This window comes from Clytia hemisphaerica, unplaced genomic scaffold (genome assembly GCF_902728285.1).
Source record: "Clytia hemisphaerica strain Z4C2 unplaced genomic scaffold, Clytia hemisphaerica genome assembly, whole genome shotgun sequence".
Classification (NCBI taxonomy): domain Eukaryota; kingdom Metazoa; phylum Cnidaria; class Hydrozoa; order Leptothecata; family Clytiidae; genus Clytia; species Clytia hemisphaerica.
Genome location: NW_027104107.1, coordinates 1,032,628 through 1,054,470, shown reverse-complemented (window position 1 = coordinate 1,054,470; position 21,843 = coordinate 1,032,628). Strand labels below are relative to the sequence as shown.

Sequence of the window (21,843 nt, the reverse complement as noted above, 5' to 3'; positions counted from 1 at the left end):
TTTTGAAAGCTAGGTCATATCTATTTATTCTCTTTTTTGAAGTAGAGGTAACAAGTTCGATTTCGATTAAACAGATTAGTCAATTCAAGCATTATCTTCTCATGACAATCATTGGTCTCTCTTTTTATACTTTAACAGTCTATGTAAGACTGTATAAAAATAAGATGTTTAAAATTCCTGCATTAGAATTGATTAAAAACGCACAGTTTCCCTAGAAATAGATCCCTAATATTGACAATGAATCGTCTAAATTCGTACCATGAAGAATAAAGTATTACGATAGGCTTGATAAAACTGATGAGTAATGTTATGGATCGGAGAATCGGACATTTAGTTTATAAATGCCATCATAACTCTCTGTCACGCTGAAATTTAAGATTATCCTAAGCAGAGAAAACATTCTTCGGAAATATGCTAATAAAACTTTATAACAGTTAATGTTTTCTGAAGTCTTTGATGTGGTAGCATGTTTTGTTATGAAAGTAGTCCGTGTCTACATTACCACCTTATAACCACTAACTCGTATCGTATTTCTTATTCTATAATTTGTTATTTGTCAAAACTTAATCATTTTTTCTATGGTGAAGTTGTCTCATACAATAATCTAATGTTTTATTTTGAGCGTCAGTTTGTATACAGTGTAGCAACTTTCGTATGTGCTTTTGGAAAGTCTTGTTTTGGCAGGTTTATGAGTATTATATCAAATATTTGTTACAGTAAATACAATCTATCTAGTTTTGTTATCCTCTGATAAATGAATGATGAGCTCAGCTTCTTTTGAGTAACCAGAGTTTCGATAATGGAAGGATTTTCATAATTTCCTTTCAAAGCACAGACGTTACCAATATATTTCTTTTAAACTACTATACAGAGTTTGAGATTTAGCTGGGACGTCTGTTCTGCAGAAAAGGAAAAGTTGAAATATTGTCATAGATTTGCGAACAAACTGGCGGTAGTTAGTGGTAAGGTATTATAAAATCTATAAAATCAGCTATGAACATTGCCATTGTCTTAGATTTTCAAACGAACGTAGGTTGCTGTATTTTGGCTTTAGTGCGTAAGGTTGTGGCAATTACAGCGTTATCATCTCCAGGCTATTTTGGAAGAATTAAAAAAAATAGTTTAATTGAGTAGGTATTCTCTGATATAAAAGAGACTGTGTATTTGCTTTATGTTTGTTGCAATGAGAAATACCTACTTTTGGGGTCATGTTTTCAATAATTCAAATGCCTGTTTGTACAACATGGTGACAAATCAGCTGTTTCGGTATAACAGGTGAATAGGCGTTTGAGTGCACCTTTTAGTTTCACTTATGATATTATTAGCAATTTTAAGGATAAACCCAGCCTAAATTATATAGGGTTTGGTCGATGTTTTTATTCGGTAGCTTAATTTTTTTTAAATCATCAATTTTGTAGAAATACTTTTGGTGATAAATAATGGTCGTGATGATACAGGTTATTCACTATTGTAGAAATTGTTTTACTCTGTTCAGAAATATTTTTTGTTATGACTTCACAGGTCGTAACTGGAGACAAAAAAAATGTAAAAAGTAACGTGGAAAGAAAAATTCCCTGATGTGTTTTAACGTGATAACTTGATGATAAAACTGTTTGGCTAACTGGCTTGATTTGTTTGATGTTTGAGTTTATTTCTTTGAATAAGACTTTTTTTGTTTCAATTTTTTTTATATCAGACTCCTATTTCATTATTTCCGTGTCTTTTTATAGGAAAGATGTAGAATAATTTCTTTCACGCCGCCTTCACTGAAAGTTGAGTTCTACCAGAACCTTTCCACTACTAAAAGAAACGTAAGAGTGTAATGAAGGGGTATATTAAGTAAAGTATTCAATTTTTCTAGTAGTCCCAACAGAGGGGAATATTCTATCACATTTGGTTTGCTTATTATTCTTATAAAAAGAGAATGTTAGATTACAATATTAAACACTTTTTTTATCATTGTTGGTAAAAAATTATTAAAAAGATGGAAAAGCCCCCAAGAAAAAAGGGGGTTTATGAAACTGTTATAATTTTTCCATAGTGAAAGAATTATGGGAATTTTTGTTCAATTTCTGGTGGTTGGAGGGATAGATTAAAGGAAGGAAATAATTTCATGGTGTACGGTTCCTTTCTCTAGTGGGGAAGTCTGGTTTTGGATTTTAAAGATATCTTTCAGTGATTTTCACTCTTTACATAATTATAAACCTGGAAATTTATCGCTTGTTTGACATTTAAGAATTGGTACAGTTTCCACTCAGTAGGTAAGTTAGCTCGAAAAACGTTTTACATGAAAGACTCACGCATTCTCTTTCCTTTTTCTTAAATACTTCAAAAATTTATACCACTTTTTATTACACCTCCTTCTCACAGACCTGGTTAGGATTTTTCAGCCAGTGGGGGGGGGGTACAAATAATGGACTGAAACACAATATTCCCACATTTTTATGCCTGGGGATTTAAATTCTTTTGTTCTCAAGTCAGAAAATTCAGTCGGGATAGGAAAAACACATAATATTTTGCAGTGAGGATTGGTTTATTTGAATATTTTCAATGGGGACAAAAGTTGGCTGATAATTTTCCACCGGGACGATATTTTGGCCAATTTGTCCCAGTGGGTCTGTGAGAAGGGGGTGTTTTATTTTTGCTCTTGTGAATGTTTTTAAAATCTAGTTTAAGGGTCTTTAAAATCTTAAAGGTTTTGATTTTAAATAAGAGTGATATCGTTTGCTTACTCATCAATTTTAATTCACAAGCTTTTTTAAATTGGATTGACATGAATGTGGAGCAAGATTGGTCAGAAAGAGGAAAAGAAAAACACTTTTTGCTTATATAACAATAGGCAGACACTGTCCTGATATAAAATATATATCTATATGAAATGGGAACACTAATGTAAAAATAAAACCTTTAAGCGGCTATCTTTTATCAATTAATTATTTTCGGAACTATCTAACCTGTATTAAATTGATTTTTAAGTCAAAAGAATTACTTTTTTGTCTGTTGTCTGTGTCTGTGAAGTGGGATAGTTCACCATATAGGTAGTCAAAAGGGCCGTCATTAATGCATAATTGGTCAGCCGAAGCTGAGCATTCAAATAGGTAAAATTTTCCAGTTCCATAACCATAAGACGACAAAAAAAAAATCCGATTTCCCGATCTCACTTTGATTTCTAAACTTTCTTCCGATCGGGTTAACTTTTTGGGTACTTTTAGCGTGCGTTGTTTTTACAGATCATAGTGTTTCAAGATGGCGGCTCAAGCGATAAGTCAGATGTGATAAGTCAGTGTTGTACCAAAGTATTTCCAGTGTAAATCTGTTGCAAGCTTCAATTTCTGTCTTTTATTTTTTTAACTCGGCAAATCAAACACATGATTTTCATCAAGGGGATTCTTTTTCTACATCTTTTGAAGGTTTAAAGCTGTTTGCTCAAGTTTTTGTTTATGTTGAATTTTCTGATACTCAGATACTTTTTAATTATTGCTGCTTTTTATTAGTTTTTGCAATAAAAACATATTTTTCTTGTTTGCCTCTAGGTGGGATTGATGGTGTTATAATGCTATTGGAATTTGATAAAGTTTACAAAAGTACAGCTACTGTCTAAATTTGATAAAGACCTGGATGCAATCGTGCTTTTTTGGACTTGGTTTGGACGTGTTTGATAAGGCGAATCGCAAAAAATTGTTTGGTTCCCGTCATTTCTACTTTAAAAAGTGGGGGTCATTCGGTCGGTCGGTCGAAAATATTTTTCTTTTAAGAAGCAGCTACATCTTGTTGAAAGGGAATCCGTGTGGACTGATCCGAATTAAGAAACCGTGGATAAACTGGTTTTCGGTTTACTCTCCATTAGCATGCGGCTCGCTACTTCGATTTGAAAACTTGTAAACACAGAGCGTGCAGAGGTCGACAGTGGAAATCCAGCAAAGCAGCGGAAAAGCTTTCCGACTCTCCAACTCTACCTGCTGACCGTAAATCAGGGTCGGTCAGATGACGGGAACCAAATGATGACATCACATCTCCTATTATTGGACTTGCAAAATTATGACAAATGGTCTTTGGAATTTGATCAATTATATTAATATTAATATATACAGTTCTTGTTAAAATTGATCAAACTATTTTTCACGCAGTTCCGGACGCAGATTGTGTTTTTCTAACCTTTTCTAACCTTGGCGCACGTTTTGACTGAATGATGGAATGGAATGAATGGCGATAACAGTTTATACATATCTCTTATCAGACTTGCAGAAAGCGGACTGCAGAAAGTTATGAAAAATGGTTTCTAGAATTTACTGTAATGAATTATACCGTCAAGTTACACAACATGCACACTCTCGTCACAACTTGCACAGTCATAACAAACAGATCCATCTGGTCTTCATTTAACATTGTTTTAAAGTTTAAAAAACACTACCAGTGCTTGGCACAGAAGAGAGGACTCCCAGTTGAAATTAATTGCTACTCCGCTGCCCTGTTGAATTTATTTATTATGGTCGTGTGTTTATTCCGCCAAGGCGGTAAAGCGATCGCCCAAATTCATAGACCAATCAAAAGGGAGTTTAAAGCAAAATGGGGGAAAAATGAGTTTCGGTTTCCCTGCATAGTTATGAGTTTTAAGTTTTGCTTTCGATTATCATTTGCGACCAGCAAAGTCTTCAAGATGGTTGTGGGCATGTTGTGTAACTTGACGGTACTAAACTACAAAATTTATTTACGAAGACTGGATGTAAATTATGTTTTTTCTGACCTTGACAAATTTTGGCTTTGACTGAATAGCAGTCAGTTTTTACGTACCTCATTGGCCTTGCAGACAACTGACAAACGGTTTCTGTAATTTGACCAAGTCTACCAAAATACAGTTCCTGTTGAAATGTTATAAATATGAACTACGTTTTGCAAAGATTTTGATGCAAATTGTGTTTTTCTGGAGTTTGCGCTTTGTGACTTAAAGTTTGCAGCTTGTTAGTTTAAAGTGTTATTGGAGTTTTATCAAGTAAAACAAAAAGTACAGTTTCTATGTATATTTGATGGATATCTTTATTTTGGTTCTGACGTTTTGGCAATTTTCTTATTTATTTCTAGATAACACTTTGGTCAGATATGGATATTGTCTACATCCAACAGAAAAAATGTATCATAACTGACTGGAATGAAATTAACAAAAAGTTTAATTACACTATGTTTCTCTTTTATTTTATAGTAATGAACTATAGCTTAATTGTTTGATGGGGGGGTTTCAGGGGGTACCCAATTCCGCAACTCCGTCAATTTTTTCTCCAATTTCCGTCAAACCGTCTTAAATTGAACCAAAATTCCGTCACCGAAAATTACTTTGAAATTCAATATTTTTGTCGAAAATTCCGCAAATTTCGAATATCTTTTACCAATTCCGAAATTCCGCAAATTTTTTTGCTAAATTCCGTTTTTCCGCACTAAAATTGTCTAATTTTCCGTCTCCGTCAGAGAACCCAATTTCCGTAATTCCGTCTAAATTTTCGCTAAATTCCGCCACTCCGTCCGAAAAAAGGGCCGATTCCGCTCCTCCGCCAACCATGAAACCCCCCCCCTTTGATGTCATAGAAACAGTGCTACAATGCTAAAGAGAAGTATACTTTGATCTCTTCTCGTGGGGGGGGGGGGGGGTTGGAGAAGCTCTCAGGCTTGTTTTAAATAATTTTAAATCAAGTTATCAAATGTTTCACATTTTGTACATTATTCAACATTTTTAGTCTACTCTGTTTCAGTACATCTCTTACATCTGTTAACCCACTTATTAAAGCTATCTAGCTAAGCTCTATTGGCTGACCTTCCAGCCTCGGCTGGTTTATTATTCCTGTTTTCCATTCTGCAGCTGTGACAATCATAAACCAGGAGACTTCAACGAGCTGAAATGGCATAAAGTAAAACCAGGGGTTACAATATTTCTTAAACGTAGTCGAAATCGGAGCGGATTCTGCGCTTTTAGAGAATTGTTATCGCTTGATCCACCAGAGACTTGATATTGGATATTAAAGATCATATAATGATATTGATATTGATCTTAACAACTTGTCAAGCCCGCCATAACAAAGATCTTTATGTAAAAGCTGATATATTTTTTGTCATTTCTATTCCCTCTTTCTTACGAAAGTACGATATCTTTCTTTCTTTGAACATTTTTCTGAAGTCATTCAAAATCAAAGTCAGATTGTATTCGGCTTTCGAAAGTTTTATGTATTTTTGTTTTGCTTTAGTCTGCATGTTTCTTGGAAAGAGACTATTAAAGCTTGTACTCCAGAAACTAAAAACCCTTCTTGACAAATATGAGAGTCTGAGGTAATTGTATAATTAACATTTTAAAACCAATTTTCCAGTATTTCGAAAGATTAAATAATCGGCTTTTTGTTTAGCTTTTATACACTCTCCCTGTCTCAGTGACCTTGTAGAAACGTTTAACCCGTTAGGATAAAATATCAATGGTACGGAATGGGTTCTACTAAGTGAACTGATTTTGACGACAATTGATATTGGCGAGAAGAGGTTTTATTTTTTAAGCAAATACTAATTTACTCCACTCGCCAAATTTATTTTCCTTGGGTACTCTTACCAGGGAGGATTTTTGGTCATATATTTTCCATTGGAAGGAAATTCTAGACACGGGGGTTTGGCTTTCTCTTTTATGAAGGTCGCAAAGTTATAAGAATCTATTCTATACTCAAAATTATAACTGGGAGGATCCGGAAGAGCTTATGTTTACTTCTATTAGATTCTTGACCTTGATCCAATTTACGCTTTTATTATTTTCACATACAACTTCGTGCACAGGTTATCTACATTTTATGTTGACAGTGTATTATGTAATAGTTTAAGGTGACAGCTTCCTTAAAATACTGATAACTATTGTTTAAAAGAAATTCCTGTGTTATGCTAAACTGTATGTAACGTGAGGTCTCAAAGAAACCTTATCAGACAATTATAAACAGTAATATTAGAAAAGAAAATAAACATTGAAAGTAACTAAAGATTGCATGAGCCTGCACGCACGAGAATAAGTCACCTGTGTAATGATCTTGACTTTGTTTGTTCCTGAAGCACAGACAGGACAGGACTGTTTCTCAAACGAAGTGTCTGCCTTAAATAAACAGCCTTTGGTAGACTTGACATATCGTAAGTACTGTATGTTTTATTTTACTGAAAAATATACTACAGTGAAAAAATAAACTACTTTCTTTTGGGGGGGAGGGGGAGTTGTACACTCTTTTTTCATATAAGCATACGGGAAAATCGGCTCGAGGCTCAATATGCTTAGCAAAATCTCATTTTCGGCCTTAATTTATGCTTCTGAAAAGTTCTTTTGTAATTTGGCGCCGCAGGCGAAAATCTTTGGTCTGACAAAAAATCAAACAGCCTTAAAACTAACCCGGTAAAAGATCAGCGTTTTAGAAAATCTGCACGATTTTTTTGCATTTCAGCTTGGAGTTATGCTTAGTATTATGCTTATTTATTTACCGAATTTGAGCCTAAGTATGCTGCTGCCTTATACACGTTATTATATAAAAAAGACTGTATTGTTCAGCACAGAGCACCATAGTTTTACTCACTAATGATTCAGTAGCCAAAATCTTTGTTGAGTTTAAACCATATTCTTCGTTTCCAGTCGAAATGATGAAATCTGATTGGTTGAAGTTGAAAAGTGATGTTCATGACTTTCCTCAACAAAGAATGAAAGTACTTACTTACTTGTAGCTTGCAGCTTTAGCCGGATCATCATTGCGACGACAGTCGGCGATCAACGTTTGTATGATCATGTCCTCCTTTCTACTTCAAAGCATCTTTATAAAACCGATCTTTAATGACATTAAGCTTCTTTATAACTTTGTCCTCAAGTGACACCGTTGGACGGCCTTGTTATCTAGACTTTCTTTGTTCACGTGTGCCTTCAGTCGGACGTATTCTGTATTTTAGTTTAACAAATTGGATATTCTCTTGAGCACATTTTTGTTCGGACACCCGCATGACATAGTCCATAAATAAATAGAGAGGAGGAAATTCTGGACCACCTTGTCTAACTTCAGTCGTTAGTTTGAATATATCTTCCAGTGTTTCTGATAGAGCAGTGGTTGTGTACGAATAGATATCCTCCAGAATTTGAAAGAGTGTGTTATTCGGCATTAGGAGGAAACCTTTGTTGGATGGATTTGAATAGCTAATTTCTCACGACATGATCAAAAGCTGAGCTGAGGTCGACGAGCAAAACGAATTCAGGCTTTTTTTATCATATTGCTTATTTGCTACCTTCTGAGGTTCCTCTTCCCGAACGAAAGCATTGCTGTTGGTTGAGTAGGGTCTGGTCATACCAGCCTTTCAGTCTATTTAGGATAGTGATAATAAGAATTTTACACATAATGGTTCCAATCTGTGGCCCTCGATATGTTTAAGGATCTGTAGGACTTCCTTTAGATACACCTTTCCACAAACAACGTCGGTTTGACGACGGGTTGCATGGCTGTTGATTTGTTCAGCTTCACGACGGTTATTTCTGGGGTATCTCACATGCTTTTGATTTTCTTGGTGAAGAATTGGTGCATATCGCAAAATGAATAACTCCATGGGAGGGAAACCCAGCTGTCACACAACGTTCTTTCAACATTCATCCAACTTCATATGGACGTTTTGAACATTAGATGGACGTTGAAGCAACTTTGTGTACCACCTGGGAAAGGAATGAAGATGATTGATCGACCACCCATGCTCGTTCTCCACAGCTGATTATACACGTTTTTTTTTAATAAGGAACACGTTTATAAGGAACTCGAGGCTGAAAATGGTCCAAAAAATAAGGAATTGTTAAGGAACTGCTCAGGCTGAGAATAGGAAAACTAGTTTTAAGGAATCCAATTTTTGTAAATCCAAAACTTAGCAGCTATGTAAATAAGGAACTCGATAAGGAACTTTGAGGCTGAAATTCTCTGTAAAAATAAGGAACTCCAGGTTCAGAGCAAAGTTAAGGTTCCTTATAAAAAAAAAACGTGTATAACATTACGTTTGTCTCCTTAGCAAATGTTTATAATTCCTTTTACGTATCAAAACTCCTATTAACTTAACTCGGGTTAAGTCTTTTTGTGTAAAATGTAATTATTATACAAGTATGCCTTTCGGCGAGATTCCTGGAGTGAGCATGGTTTTAATTTGCTATTGTATGAGGTAAGCCCACTCATTTCATGATGAAAGAACTACGACCCTAGCACATAGATAGGGCTTCTGGTTACGGTGCCCAAGGTTTTAGGCTTAACCGCAAGCTGGGGTCAAAACAGAGACATCACAAAAGGGAACTTGATGCATTATTTAGCGACCGTATTGCAGTTATAGAGCATTCAGCTACTGTGCGTGAGGTTGTGGGGACAGCTCCCAGCCGGGTCATACCAAAGATTTCCAAAATGGTACTTGTTGCCTCTCTGCTTAATGCTCAGAAAGATCAAGGTTAAGTGGAACCGTCCAGCGAGAGAAAATGTCGCCTTCTCCTACCTTTGGTTAGATGCCTGTCGAAAGAGGAGCCTTCGGGTCGTCTCCGACTGCGGTCGCACTTACTAAAGAGACGGATTAAGGTTTTTCCGGGTTTCTTGGATTTCCGTGCCTTCCCCTGCCTTCTGGTAGTTAGTTATATGAAAAGGAAATCTCCGAGTCGCCTTCGACAACGGTCGTAGTGTAACAGTAAAGTTGTTTATCATACTGTGCTATTGAAGATGATTTAATAACTGTAGTTAACACTGAAAATTTAAAGTTATATCACAGGCAAGTCGTGAATCTCACGGCTTCACCCATGTTTCTTTTATTTTGACTGATGCATGTTATAATGCACGTTCTTTCATTCATACAACTATATCATGGTGGTCTGACAAGGCAATGCGAAAATTATTATGATTAGTTCTTTTATTGTATTTCACTTCTCACATTTTTTCTTTTTTTTTGAGGTTACGGACACTGTCGCTCACAACAGAAATCTTTCACACTAGCTTACAGTGTTGGATGCATTAAAGCCCACAAAAGCCTTATTTTTCCATAGTTTCATGTGTTCAAAAACCAAAGTCCTTTTTAGCCAATTGAATTATTTTCACATCATCCGTACTACACGTTTTTTTTTTATAAGAACAAACTATATAAGAACATAAGGCTTCGAGGCCCAAAAATTTAAGAACATTCTAAGAACATACTGAGGCTTTGGAGACTTAAAAACATGCAATTTCTTAAGAAATTACATCAAAATGCTCAAAAAATGCTGAAAATAAGAACATTTTAAGAACATTTTTAGGCTTCAAATCCAAAAAACTAAGAACATCCGAAGGCTTTGAAAATTTTTGACGTTCTTATAAAAAAAAAACGTGTACAGAAAGATTTGACGCATTAAAAAGTTTGAGGTTTTATACGGGTTTAAATGTATTGTCGTTGAGAAGTGTATTGTCCCCTTCCAGCTTTTTATTGTGTTTGACTCTAATTAACAAGATTCTTCGACCCTTCTCTAATACGGTTAATGACGGTTTAGAGGTGTCTGAAAATATTCCTAATTCAGAAAGATGGAAAAATTAACGTTTTGAAAAAAACGGAAAAGTTTATATCTTGAATAGAAAGTCTTACACTTTTTTTTTTTTCTTCATCAAACAAATCAAATCAAATTCTTATATTTTTAAAGTAATGTTTTTCTCACGATTATCTATTTGCACACGACTTGTCAGACAATATGCAGTAGTGCCTGGGAATGCTATTTTCTGAAAATATATCATTAAAGTGTAATCAACATAGGTATGCATAAGTAAAAGCGAAAAAGAATTTTAATGTATAATTTTTTTGGTTGGATGTTTTTCATGTTATTTTTGCTAAAGGTTTGTGGCTTTCCAATATTATTTCTCTTCGATATTTTTCCTGAATAAACTTCCACCCATTATAATTTTAACCTTGAGATGTGGAAGGGATCTTCCAAGAATGGGCTGAACAATTTTACTACAACGTTTTTATGACATTCCCATAAAATAAGTTGGTTTAATACACAAGAAAATAATAACCTGTGTACAGTTTAGAATGGTGCGAAGTCACTACCAACCATTCTTGGATGTGATGAAACATTTTCATAAAAATGCAATCAATTTTAGCAAAACGATTGACAAAGGGTTCCGCTCTTTCAGCGATGTTGAGTATTATGTCATCTAATCTGTTGATTGGATTAGTCTTAGAATGGCCACCCCTACCGCCTACGTCATTTTCCTGAAGTGTGTTCTTCGTACGATAGATTCTTGACGACCCGCCATCAACCAAAGTTACAGCATCGACAGTAACATTCTCTGATTGATTAATCTTGAACAAACTTTCAAAGTATTAAAATGCTTTCAATGTCATAACTAACACCACATTTGACACTGACATTAGATCGCAATAGGTTTGGTGGAGAATGAACGAAACGAATCTTTGGTGGTTTAAAGTTTTCCTGGTTTAGTTTTCAAGGTTTCACCTTTGCGATTTTCAATAAATCCGGTTTGTTTTAATTTCGAAAAAAAATATGCATGAATGAAATTTTTTTAATTGCCCGAAATTACCTGTTAATTTCGGGTCCCCTGGGGGCCTCCTTTGATACTTTATCTCTTTCAGTCGAACTCTATTAGCTTTAAAGCTAGTACATATTTGTACACTTTTTTTTCGACTTTAAAGAATACATATATTAACATTAACTAACATCTCACGATTCGATTGTCATCGTACATTTAAAAATTAGCCATAAAGATTCAAAGTTACATGAAAAAATCAGTCATGGAGAGTGTCACAAAGCAAATCTCCATTTATGAAAATATGAAGCACTCGCGTGCTGGTTTCTTCGTTGGCTTGCCAATTCTTATTTTTGATGACCGCGTCATTATTAAGATCTTCTAGGTCAAAGGTAGCTCAAACATCTAGTAATGTGTTATCGCATTATTAAGGTAAAGGTCAACAGGAAAGATACATTTTCAAAGGAATTTCTTTAAAAATGCCGCTTATCTGAAAACAAGCATGTGAGTTTTGATTTGATTTTACATAGCTTTATTTGATAAGTAGACTTTCCAGGAAGACTTTTGGTATTTTGGCTCAAAGGTATGTTGATTCGTTTGCTTTCCTAATAAAAAGTACAGTAAGGATTTTCTAGTTCTAATTCTAGAAGAGGCGACCGGTTACATAATCAGTATCGAGCAAGCGCTTACTTGTAATCCAATTATCATCAGTCATTTATTATTATCAAACATCTTAATATGTTTTTCTCCTTCCCTCTATATCGGTATATGTTAATGAAAATTTTTACTACAATCGGAGATGTTAAACTCCTAGACGAAATGTTTTTAGTCCTTAGTTATGTATTTAAAAGGCTTAGTTTTTAGCAACTGATAATTTTCTAATGACAACTAACTTTATAGTAACTAACGGCTTATATTTTTAATCTATACTCTTAAATTTGTTTTTGATAGGCTGGCGAATGAAAAATTAACTTGAAATTGTTCTAGAATTTAGGCCGGCATATTCTTAGCAAGCACATTCTTAGCAAGCACATTCAAGCCCAGTGTAATGATTAGCATGAATATGTACATTAGGCGAACTGAATTTTTAGACCAGCGAATCGTAATTTTGTTTTGACTGACAAATTTTGCCGTTCGTTGGGCCAGAGTAAGACCACTTGAATTTGATAAATTTTCTGTTGGAGTCTCCTCAACATTTTCTTTAGAGTTAGACTCCATCATGCTACTGTTTTTCTGTATGTTATATTCCCAGTGTTAATTTATAGAATCAAAATAACAAACGTTAAAGGCAAATTCGACGAAAAAGCAGGTTTGAAAGGAAGAATGCCACAAAAAGAAGACTCGAAGTCATTCAAAATCATTTTACCACCAGAATTATCAAAATATTATGAAGATAAAAATAAAGTTTTAGGCTCAGGTATTTCTCTTTTGTTCTTTCCTTGTCTTGAATTGAGTATCTTATTGGGTCTCTTTACACCGTCCGTAAGAAAACGCCCCCCCCCCCCTACGCTGACCCTTAATCCGCCACTGCTCAATTTTAGTATTCAGATTAGCTAATCTTAATTCAGATTAGCTAAACTTAAAATGCATAACGTCGCTTTTAGGTTAAAAATGCAAAAATTTTGCCTATTTAACGTCGGCCACAATTTTTTTGCAGGCACTATACAATTCAGCAACCCTAACACCACAGAAAGCCCTCTATAATTCAAATTTATAGTAATTCAATAAATTGAATGTTTTAGGTGGATTTGCGAAAGTGATATTAGCCGAACACATAGCTACCGGACAAAAAGTGGCAATCAAAGTAATGAACAAAAATTACCTCAAGAAAAAGGTATTTTTTAGTATATTTTATGGAATTCTTTTAACTATTTTAACGGACGATGATTGGTACAATGGATCGGTCCCACATACCAAGGTCCCGTTCTTTCAATATGTTCTTTGCAGTTTAATTGTTTTTGTTTTCGGGCCTGGTTCCTACCGTGACCCAGATCGTCACCCCCCCCCCCCCTCACAAGAAAGTCGAATCGACGAGTATATTGTAGAATAGGCAACGGGGGGGGGTGGCTTGTTCTTCCAATAGTTTAGACTTTCACAATGACGAGATCTACGAATATTAATTTGTCCCTATCACCCGACCACGCCCTACCCACCCTTTACTTCATTTTTATTTTCCACATTTATAGGACGACTTACATCGAGCTTACAACGAGATTTACGCGTTAAAACATCTTTCACATCAGCACGTTTGTCAACTATTTGAGGTCTTTGAATGTGAAGAATTCATTTATCTTGTTATCGAGGTAACAACAACATTGCTTAAGCTTGTGTTAATTAACAATTTACAAGAGTTATACTAGGCCATTGAGTTTAAAGCTGAAGACTAGATGTAAATATTTAGCCTTTCCCAAGCAAGCCAAAGATTTGCGCCGTATATCGGATAACGATTGAAACAGTATACCGCTGGTAATCTAGCCTTTGTATGAAAACCACGCAGGCCGCGCAAGTTGGATTAGATAGTTAGAGTTGATATTTTACGTGGATAGCCCAGTATTCTAGGATTTTAGACAGGCTTTCGATTGTTTTCATAGGGTCCACAGCCAGTATGGGCTATCTATGAACTGAAAGGAACATTGGAAGGAACGGGGATTCGAACCGCGAATCCCTGGTTTGAGATGTTGACGCCTTTGAGCACTTGGCCACCACTCCTTTGAAAATAAGTGGCTCCAAATCCTACGTATGACATCATGTTTTTACAAAAGAGGTAGAAATAATAGAATATTTTCCCCCTCATTTTAGCATTGTCCTGGTGGTGAACTTTTTGATTACATCGTCACCAAGAAGCGGCTAGAAGAGAGGGAAGCAAGATATTTATTCAGTCAAATTTTATCAGCTGTTGCTCACTTTCATAAACATGGATATGCTCATAGAGATTTAAAACCAGTAAGTGTTATTGACTTACCTTTCGCCTTTATCTCCGGTTAGCTTTGATCTAGATCCTGATTGACTACGGCTAATCAGCACTTTTTACCATCCTCAAATTTGCGGGCCAGCGCTGTGGCTTGTTTCTAATTGTTTCAATCCCGTCCGCCGTCCTCAAAAGGGTAGATACTTGTTAGTAAGCGTAGAATGATTTTTATAGATTTCAATATTTGTAATATTAATGTTTTTTTTCCTTTATTTTAGTCATAATAAAAAATACCTTGACGATACAATCGATATTTTTTAATATTTTTAGCTTTCTATTACAATCGGCCAAGCAAAATATTATGATCAGTTATGATCGGAGTTTTTTTTAAATTGCTACCCGCGGAGAGAGCGCTAGATCTAACTTCGCTTGTACACTAATGATGTAGCGCCGTTTATCGTTAGGCAAAGTTTCAAACACTAATGGCTTCTTTGCGGGTACCAACTTTCAAAAACACTTCGATCAAATATGGCGGACATAGTGGGCACCCCCCCCTGGATTCAGGGGGGGGTTGAGGATTTTCAGATTTTTAAAAATAGGTGGGGGTTGGGTTGATGAGAAATTTCAGGTGGGGGTAACCCTATGTAGGTGGGGGTAACATTTTTCAGGCGGGGGTTGTTAAGTTTTCTGTATTTAACTTCGTTTGATTTTGTACTTTTTTGTCTTTTTCAACTTTCCACATACTATACTAGATAAAAATATAAACAAATGACTAATTTTAATGAGTGAGTGTTCAAACAAAGCACATCTCTTTATATCCATTACCTATGACATATGTTTCCTAAAGGAAAAAAGGATAAACTGAATTTTCAGGTGGGGGTTCGAAGATTTTACAAATTTAGGTGGGGGTTGCTGAAAAAGGTGGGGGTTGGGCTGATATGAGATTTCAGGTGGGGGTAACCCTATGTAGGTGGGGGTGACCTTTTTCAGGTGGGGGTTGGAGGGGTGTTGCCCACTATGGCGGATATAATTCTCCATAACTCGAACTCGCACGGAGAGCATAAATTCGTTCGAGTTAAAGAAAGTTAATGAGACTTTACTCTAAACGTTTAAAAATTTTCATTTTGTTGATATTTTACAGGAGAACATGTTACTGGATGATGATAAGGTAAAAAATTATCTTCATCCATATTCAATTTTACTTCCATCAAATTCAAACGAACAGAATTTTCAATTTATGGACAAATGCTCCTAATACTATTAAGAAATATTGTTTATTACTAACAATGGTCTCTCTAGTCCAATAGGCTCTTATTCCGATGTCTCAAATCAAAACTGTCATTTATTTTATCATAGAATATCAAGATCATCGATTTCGGTTTATCAGCAAAACCGGAGAATGGTTTAACAAGTGCCTTGAGAACCAGAGCGGGGTCTGTTCTCTATGCGTCACCAGGTATAATACACCCTTCTTCAACTATTCCATTTTCACTATCTAACTTGTATCAGAAACACACAGAATTGAGATTGACAACTCATAATACTCATAGGTAGATCTCACCAATACCTTGTATTGCAGACTTTTATAGTTTGTTCACAACATTTAAAAGGGAGAGTTGAGTTTACTCTCTAGTCAACCTTTAAACTTTATAACAGTTATTTGGTTCGAGCTCTGGACTTTCTAGTGCCCGCTCGTTGCAATAATATCGTGTACGTGATTTGATTTCTTCTCGCCCCATCCTAACAACCGTTTCATAGCCGTTCGCATCCGTTTCAAGGCGTAAAAATAGAGTAGTGGGTTGATTAAGGATTTGCAAGAAGCTGAGAAAAAGGCCCACATGTTCAAAGTTTGTACCCAGTCCGCATTCTCGGCAAAAGTCCATGAAAGTGCACAAATAACGAAGGGTATATAGCATAAAATGTTTGTAAAAACCATTAAGAAAAGTAATATTTCTTTTTGACGGTTTTGCTTGTTATGTTTGGTTACTGTCGTTTGAGCATTCTGTGTTTCGTTGTTTGGATTCAAAGCGTTTTTATGACGTACCTTTGTTTCTCTTTCGACCTCAGTCATTTCAGTTATCTGAGTTTTCTCCCTTTGGTTTCTTATTCCGAGAACGAAAGGTGCTACCATCGTTGGCGTCGGTTGTCGGGCGGCGGGTGTCAATTTATGAATCTTTCGATTAGCTAATTTCATTACACCTCTTATACGCCAATTAGCAACAGCAATGAAAACCAAGGAACCAATGAAAGAAAATGATTCCACCAACATCAACAATATTAAAAGCGGTTTAAAAATCACAATGCACATCATACCGAAGATGAGTAACCAAATACAGAGTATAATCCAAACGTAACATCTAGCCTGGAAACGTTGGTATTTGAACGGGTATAATACAGCACAGTAACGATCAGTGATCATCATGAACACCATAAAGAAAGAAACATTGAACATATAGTGTGTAATGAAATACATCGTGACGTACAATCCACAATCGTGCCGCCGGTCAAGCGCTAACAAAAAGTTTGCACAAAATAATGGTAACGGTAGGATTGCCACGCAAACATCACAAACTGCTGTACTAACTAAACATAAGTTTGTCAATGTCTGTAAACCTCTATTCTTGAGGATTACAATGATGGCTATTAGATTTGTAGGGATGATGAATAATGCCAGTATGATATCAGCTGGGATGGACAATAGCATTACTGTTTTGTACGGCTCATATAACGGATACATTTGCCATGCTGTGTGACATCCGTAAACAAAATGTCTACTCGAATTTTGTATTTCTTCTATTTTCATTATGTGTGAAATAGAAACTAGATCAAATTTCTCTGAAAACTGGCGCAGAAATTCGTACCGAAAAACTGTATCGTCAGGGTTCTAGCCGTGAATATATACTTTAGTATCACTTGAAGCTTCCAACTGAAGAAAAGTGGTTTTATTTTTATCTTTTTATCCCGCCTTACTTTCTAGCACTTTCAATTTTCATTTTTTTAGTTTTCTTTTTTATGTGGGTCACAAATATTTTAAAAGCATACCCATTAGTTGATTCTTGTCTGTAAAACCCCCTTTTTGAAGAGAATTAAACACCCTTCAAAACAACCCTCGTGAAAGCCGGAAGAAAAGTTTTATTGTTAACTATTCAAATCATATTGCACTTGGGAGATTCACAGGTTTTATTCATCTAAACAGAATTTCAGAAAATGGGAATTATGAGATTTTCAATCAAAGATAAAAAATCGAGTCCGCAATATTTCTTTCAGTATAAAATACTACATTTATAAAAGATTTTTAACAAACATTGTCTCTATTACTCGCACTTGTCGAAGTAATTTCATGTTTATTTCGAATTCGACCTCTTGTCAATATCTTTCCAACGGCATTACGAATTGATTTTAACGAAAAGCAAAATATAATCGGATTCGATAAAGTCTTTAAAGCGATAAATGTGAAGCCCCACATATTCAACACTGTTGTCCAATCGGTGTCGATCCCCGACAGCCATGCAGCTGTAACAACTGCATAAGGAATATATCCAATGAACATAGAAGCTAGCATAAGGAACGTTAATAAGGCTACTCGTCTTTCCTGGCGTGTTAAACGTCTTTGTGATGGTTTTGTACGTGAAGTTGGCTTATTAGTTATTTTAGATGTGTTTGGTTGTGTTTTGTCTTGTTGTCTATTGGGTGAAGATAGATGTCCATTTGTGAGATCCACTTTTGATATCGACGTCGACTTTTCTAAAGACTTTTTTCTATCGGCTGAATCCACTTGCTCACTATTTATGTTGTGTTCTTTGAAATGTCTTTCCATATTTGGTGTTTGCTGTGTTTGGATATCACAACTAACGGATCGAACTTGATTGTAAATCTTGATGTGAATGAAAAAACTATACCCACCAATCAATACAAAACAAGCAGCTTCGAAAATGAGAATAGCGTTAAAGGTTTTCAGCGCTAAAGCCACGGTAACAAATATAGCATCAGCCGCCCATAGAGTCACGATGCCGTAGCGGTATTTCTGTACTCCTTCACAGCTGATATGTTCGTGGTAGTAATAAGGTTTGAAGACGGCTATATATCGATCCACGGCTACCGCTAAGATGATCCAGAAAGATAAAATCCCGAAGAAATGTATTGATGCCATCATGATAATGAATAAATTACAATCATGCGATTTTTGTATGTAAATCCGTAGAAAATTACCTGAGAATAGTGGAATACATATTAAGCCGTATAGAAAGTCACTAATTGCAGCGTTCATTAGGAGATAGTTGGATGGTGTTTTTAGTGTTGGGGTTTGATAGATTGCCAGAATGACCAAGAAGTTTGAAATGATGGTTGATGCACCAATAATGAGATTGACGCCGATCGATGCCAGGATCGCATTCACATTGGAATCGTCTAATGGATACTTGGTGCCTAAAAGATAGAAAAATGCTCGGTCTAATTTACTTTCCATTTTGCGGCCCGGACTCCTCGTAGAATATGCAATTTTATGATTGTATCAATTTAGCTCAAACAAGGGGCAGAAAATGAGTCATTTGATTCGATAGATTTTCTCAGGAAATCATGTGTAAACAATGTATAAGCTAGGCGACCAAGTTAACGATACACCTAGTCTGTTTTTAGACCTATAGTTTGTGCTCCAAAAAGCTTACCCAAAAGTATATCAAGATAAAAACATTTAACGGACTGAGTCTCAAAATCATTCGGTGCATAGTACCTGATGTTATGCCACATGTGAAGAAATAATACAAGGAATTTGAACCATCATCCAAAGTATCATTTTTGGTCATTTCCTTTGTGTTTCAACTTCATATAAAATATTATTGGATTTTTAATGAGACAGTAACGTGACCATAAGAATTTTTGTCTTCTCGATATCTAGCCTTCAATCTAGCCAAAGTCTTCCTCAAACACTTACTCAAGTCAATATTATATAATCAATATATTCTCTGTCATATGATTGAATCTATAATAAATAGCACTTAAAAGATTATGAATAAGATAATTATAAAAGATGCAATTCAATTCTCATAGCTATTACATACAAAAGTACCTACATTATCTTGGACTCCATAGGAGCTCTCTTTATCATCCTGAACTTTGTAAACATCCTCACTATGAATATTTCATAAACATACACCCGCCTACTCTATTCAAACTTTTAATCAAGGAGGTATTGGAAACTGACAATGCTCATCTTTATCTTTTTATCTTTTAGAACTGATTTCTGGAGAGCCATACTTTGGAGATAAGGTAATTATTCACAAACAATAATGATTGATTTTTTTGTCGAAACCACCTGAATCGCATACATAATATATTTATTTCAAGTCTTTCGATTTTAGATAAACAGTCTGTCTCAAAGTATGGGACACACCCCTTTTTAAAGATTTCTTAGAACCCATTCCTGTTAAATTAAAATATTATACACAGTTGGGAAAGTATTTTTGAGAAGAATATTTAAAAGTTTAGATAATAGCCGAAATTGACTTATATCTCGTTTAGGAAACAACAGCTCTTTCTTCATTCCGTTTCAACTTTCTTTCTTTTCAGACGGATATTTGGAGTTTGGGTGTTGTACTTTATGCTTTACTTTGTGGCTTCCTACCCTTTGACCATGAATCTACTGTCGAGCTTTACAAAAAGATTAAGGTAACAGTTTTAACAACTAAATATTCACATTTCGCAAATCTTCAATTGTAAAGTCGAAGAACTGGAAGGTTACTTTCCTTACCATTGTGAAAAGTGAAATTTGAATTTTGTTTAAAATCTAAATTTTAAAAGTAATTTTTACAAGCAAGGAAGATATAGTCAATAACTAGCTGTAAATTTACTATTTTTTATAAAGTTTTAACTCTAACTAAAAATTATTTAAAACTTAATACGATAAAATAGGCTGCCACAACGAAACAAAAAACCTATGTTTATCGTTCACTTATCAACTTCAAATCTTTCAAATGATAACAAGTTTGGCGAACTTGATTCTATTTCACAGTTCTATTTGAAAAGACCTTGATTCATGATCTTTATTCTTCATCACACGAACTTTCTATTACAAGCACTGGAAGGAAGGAACAGCCTCGTCTTCGCAACCTCGTTTTCGCAACCAAACCTATTGTTGATGAATTCATAACTTTTTTTTCTATAGAAAGGTGAATTTGCGAAACCGCCTTGGTTATCACCCAGTAAGTTTTCTTCTTCACGTTCATTTTATTCCCGCCCCATACCAAAACATTATTTTTATCAAGATGTGAATATTCCCTTCATTTTTGTCTTATATTCTCAATTTCTCGCGAAGTTTGGGTGTGATATTCAGTCTTATTTTACCTTGCCCCAAAATAAAGTGCAAATTCCCAAGATGACCTCATTAGATATATTAAAGACAATTGATTGAATTAGTTGAAATTAATTCCCTCGTGTTGATGATAGCCATCTTGCAGAAATTATAAAAAAAAAATTATAAGATAAAATACACAAAATAGTACAAATAGGTGAGTCGCCTTTTTTGATTAAAATCTCCAGGATTTAAAAAAAAATTCGGAGCAGGAGTCTGAAGAAACAAGCGTGATCTTCGTTTGCTTCCAACTGATTTTCATTTTTCATTTCTTTCTCCTTTTTCAGAAAGTTTATCTCTCTTGAATGGGATGTTAGAGGTAGGTAACCATGTCATTGTATTCAAAATTTTCCCTTTGAGACAAATTTTCCTGTTCTATTTGAGACGATCCTCATTCTTTGGACAATTCTTACCGCGCTTGAATTTTCTTGTGAGTTACCGCAAGTCATGGCTTGAATCCGAGAATTTAATTTCAGATTTTCAAACAAGCGTGAAAGTCTACTGCTCCAGAATACATCTCGAAATGCAACATTCAAGTTTGGCGAAACTTTGTAACACCCATTCAGCCTAAATATGTCTTTTGTTTTGTTTTTGTAGACTGATCCAAAAAGACGAATAACGATCGAGAAAATTCTCTCCCATCCATGGATGGCTTCAAGCTCCATTTGCATTCCTCAAGAAACAAAAATCACTGTAAGGACCCTCATTTTTTTACTCCGGTAAAAAAAAACTATGCGAAGTAGAAACTAATAATGTTTCTTTTGAAGAATTTGAAAGTTTTTTTGACACTATTTCTGTGAAAATTCTAAACACCTTGAATTCTTTTTCAGAGAAATGCATTGAATTACCGTGCAGTACAGCTTATCGCTGCTTACTTCAAATGGTCATTGGTGTACGCAGAAAAGAAATTATCAGCTGTAAGTTACCATAGCTTTTCTGATATTACCACAGACCACAGTGCAATGCTGACATAGGAAAATTTAGTGTCCGATCTTTAATTTTTCTTAAAATTTTTTATCATTGATTTTCTATGAGTTTTTGAGCGCTTTAGGCATAAAGTCATGTTCAGTGTTTTTATCTTC

The 21,843-nt window shown here is 35.1% G+C and overlaps 2 protein-coding genes across 2 annotated transcripts; one reads left to right on the top strand and one right to left on the bottom strand.

The window, feature by feature from the left end:
• Positions 1-12,775: 12,775 nt before the first annotated feature.
• On the top strand, positions 12,776-21,735 carry LOC136813246 (maternal embryonic leucine zipper kinase-like). Its single transcript, XM_067069759.1, has 12 exons — positions 12,776-12,924; positions 13,250-13,341; positions 13,694-13,810; positions 14,307-14,450; positions 15,557-15,583; positions 15,772-15,871; positions 19,646-19,680; positions 19,981-20,079; positions 20,576-20,612; positions 21,049-21,080; positions 21,359-21,454; positions 21,592-21,735. The coding sequence occupies exons 1-12, from the start codon at positions 12,831-12,833 to the stop codon at positions 21,733-21,735; spliced, it is 1,017 nt and encodes a 338-aa protein (XP_066925860.1). The 5' UTR covers positions 12,776-12,830.
• On the bottom strand, positions 17,669-19,333 carry LOC136813232 (melanopsin-like). Its single transcript, XM_067069745.1, has 2 exons — positions 19,145-19,333; positions 17,669-18,840 (listed from the first exon to the last, which is right to left on the bottom strand). The coding sequence occupies exons 1-2, from the start codon at positions 19,215-19,217 to the stop codon at positions 17,711-17,713; spliced, it is 1,203 nt and encodes a 400-aa protein (XP_066925846.1). The 5' UTR covers positions 19,218-19,333; the 3' UTR covers positions 17,669-17,710.
• Positions 21,736-21,843: the final 108 nt, after the last annotated feature.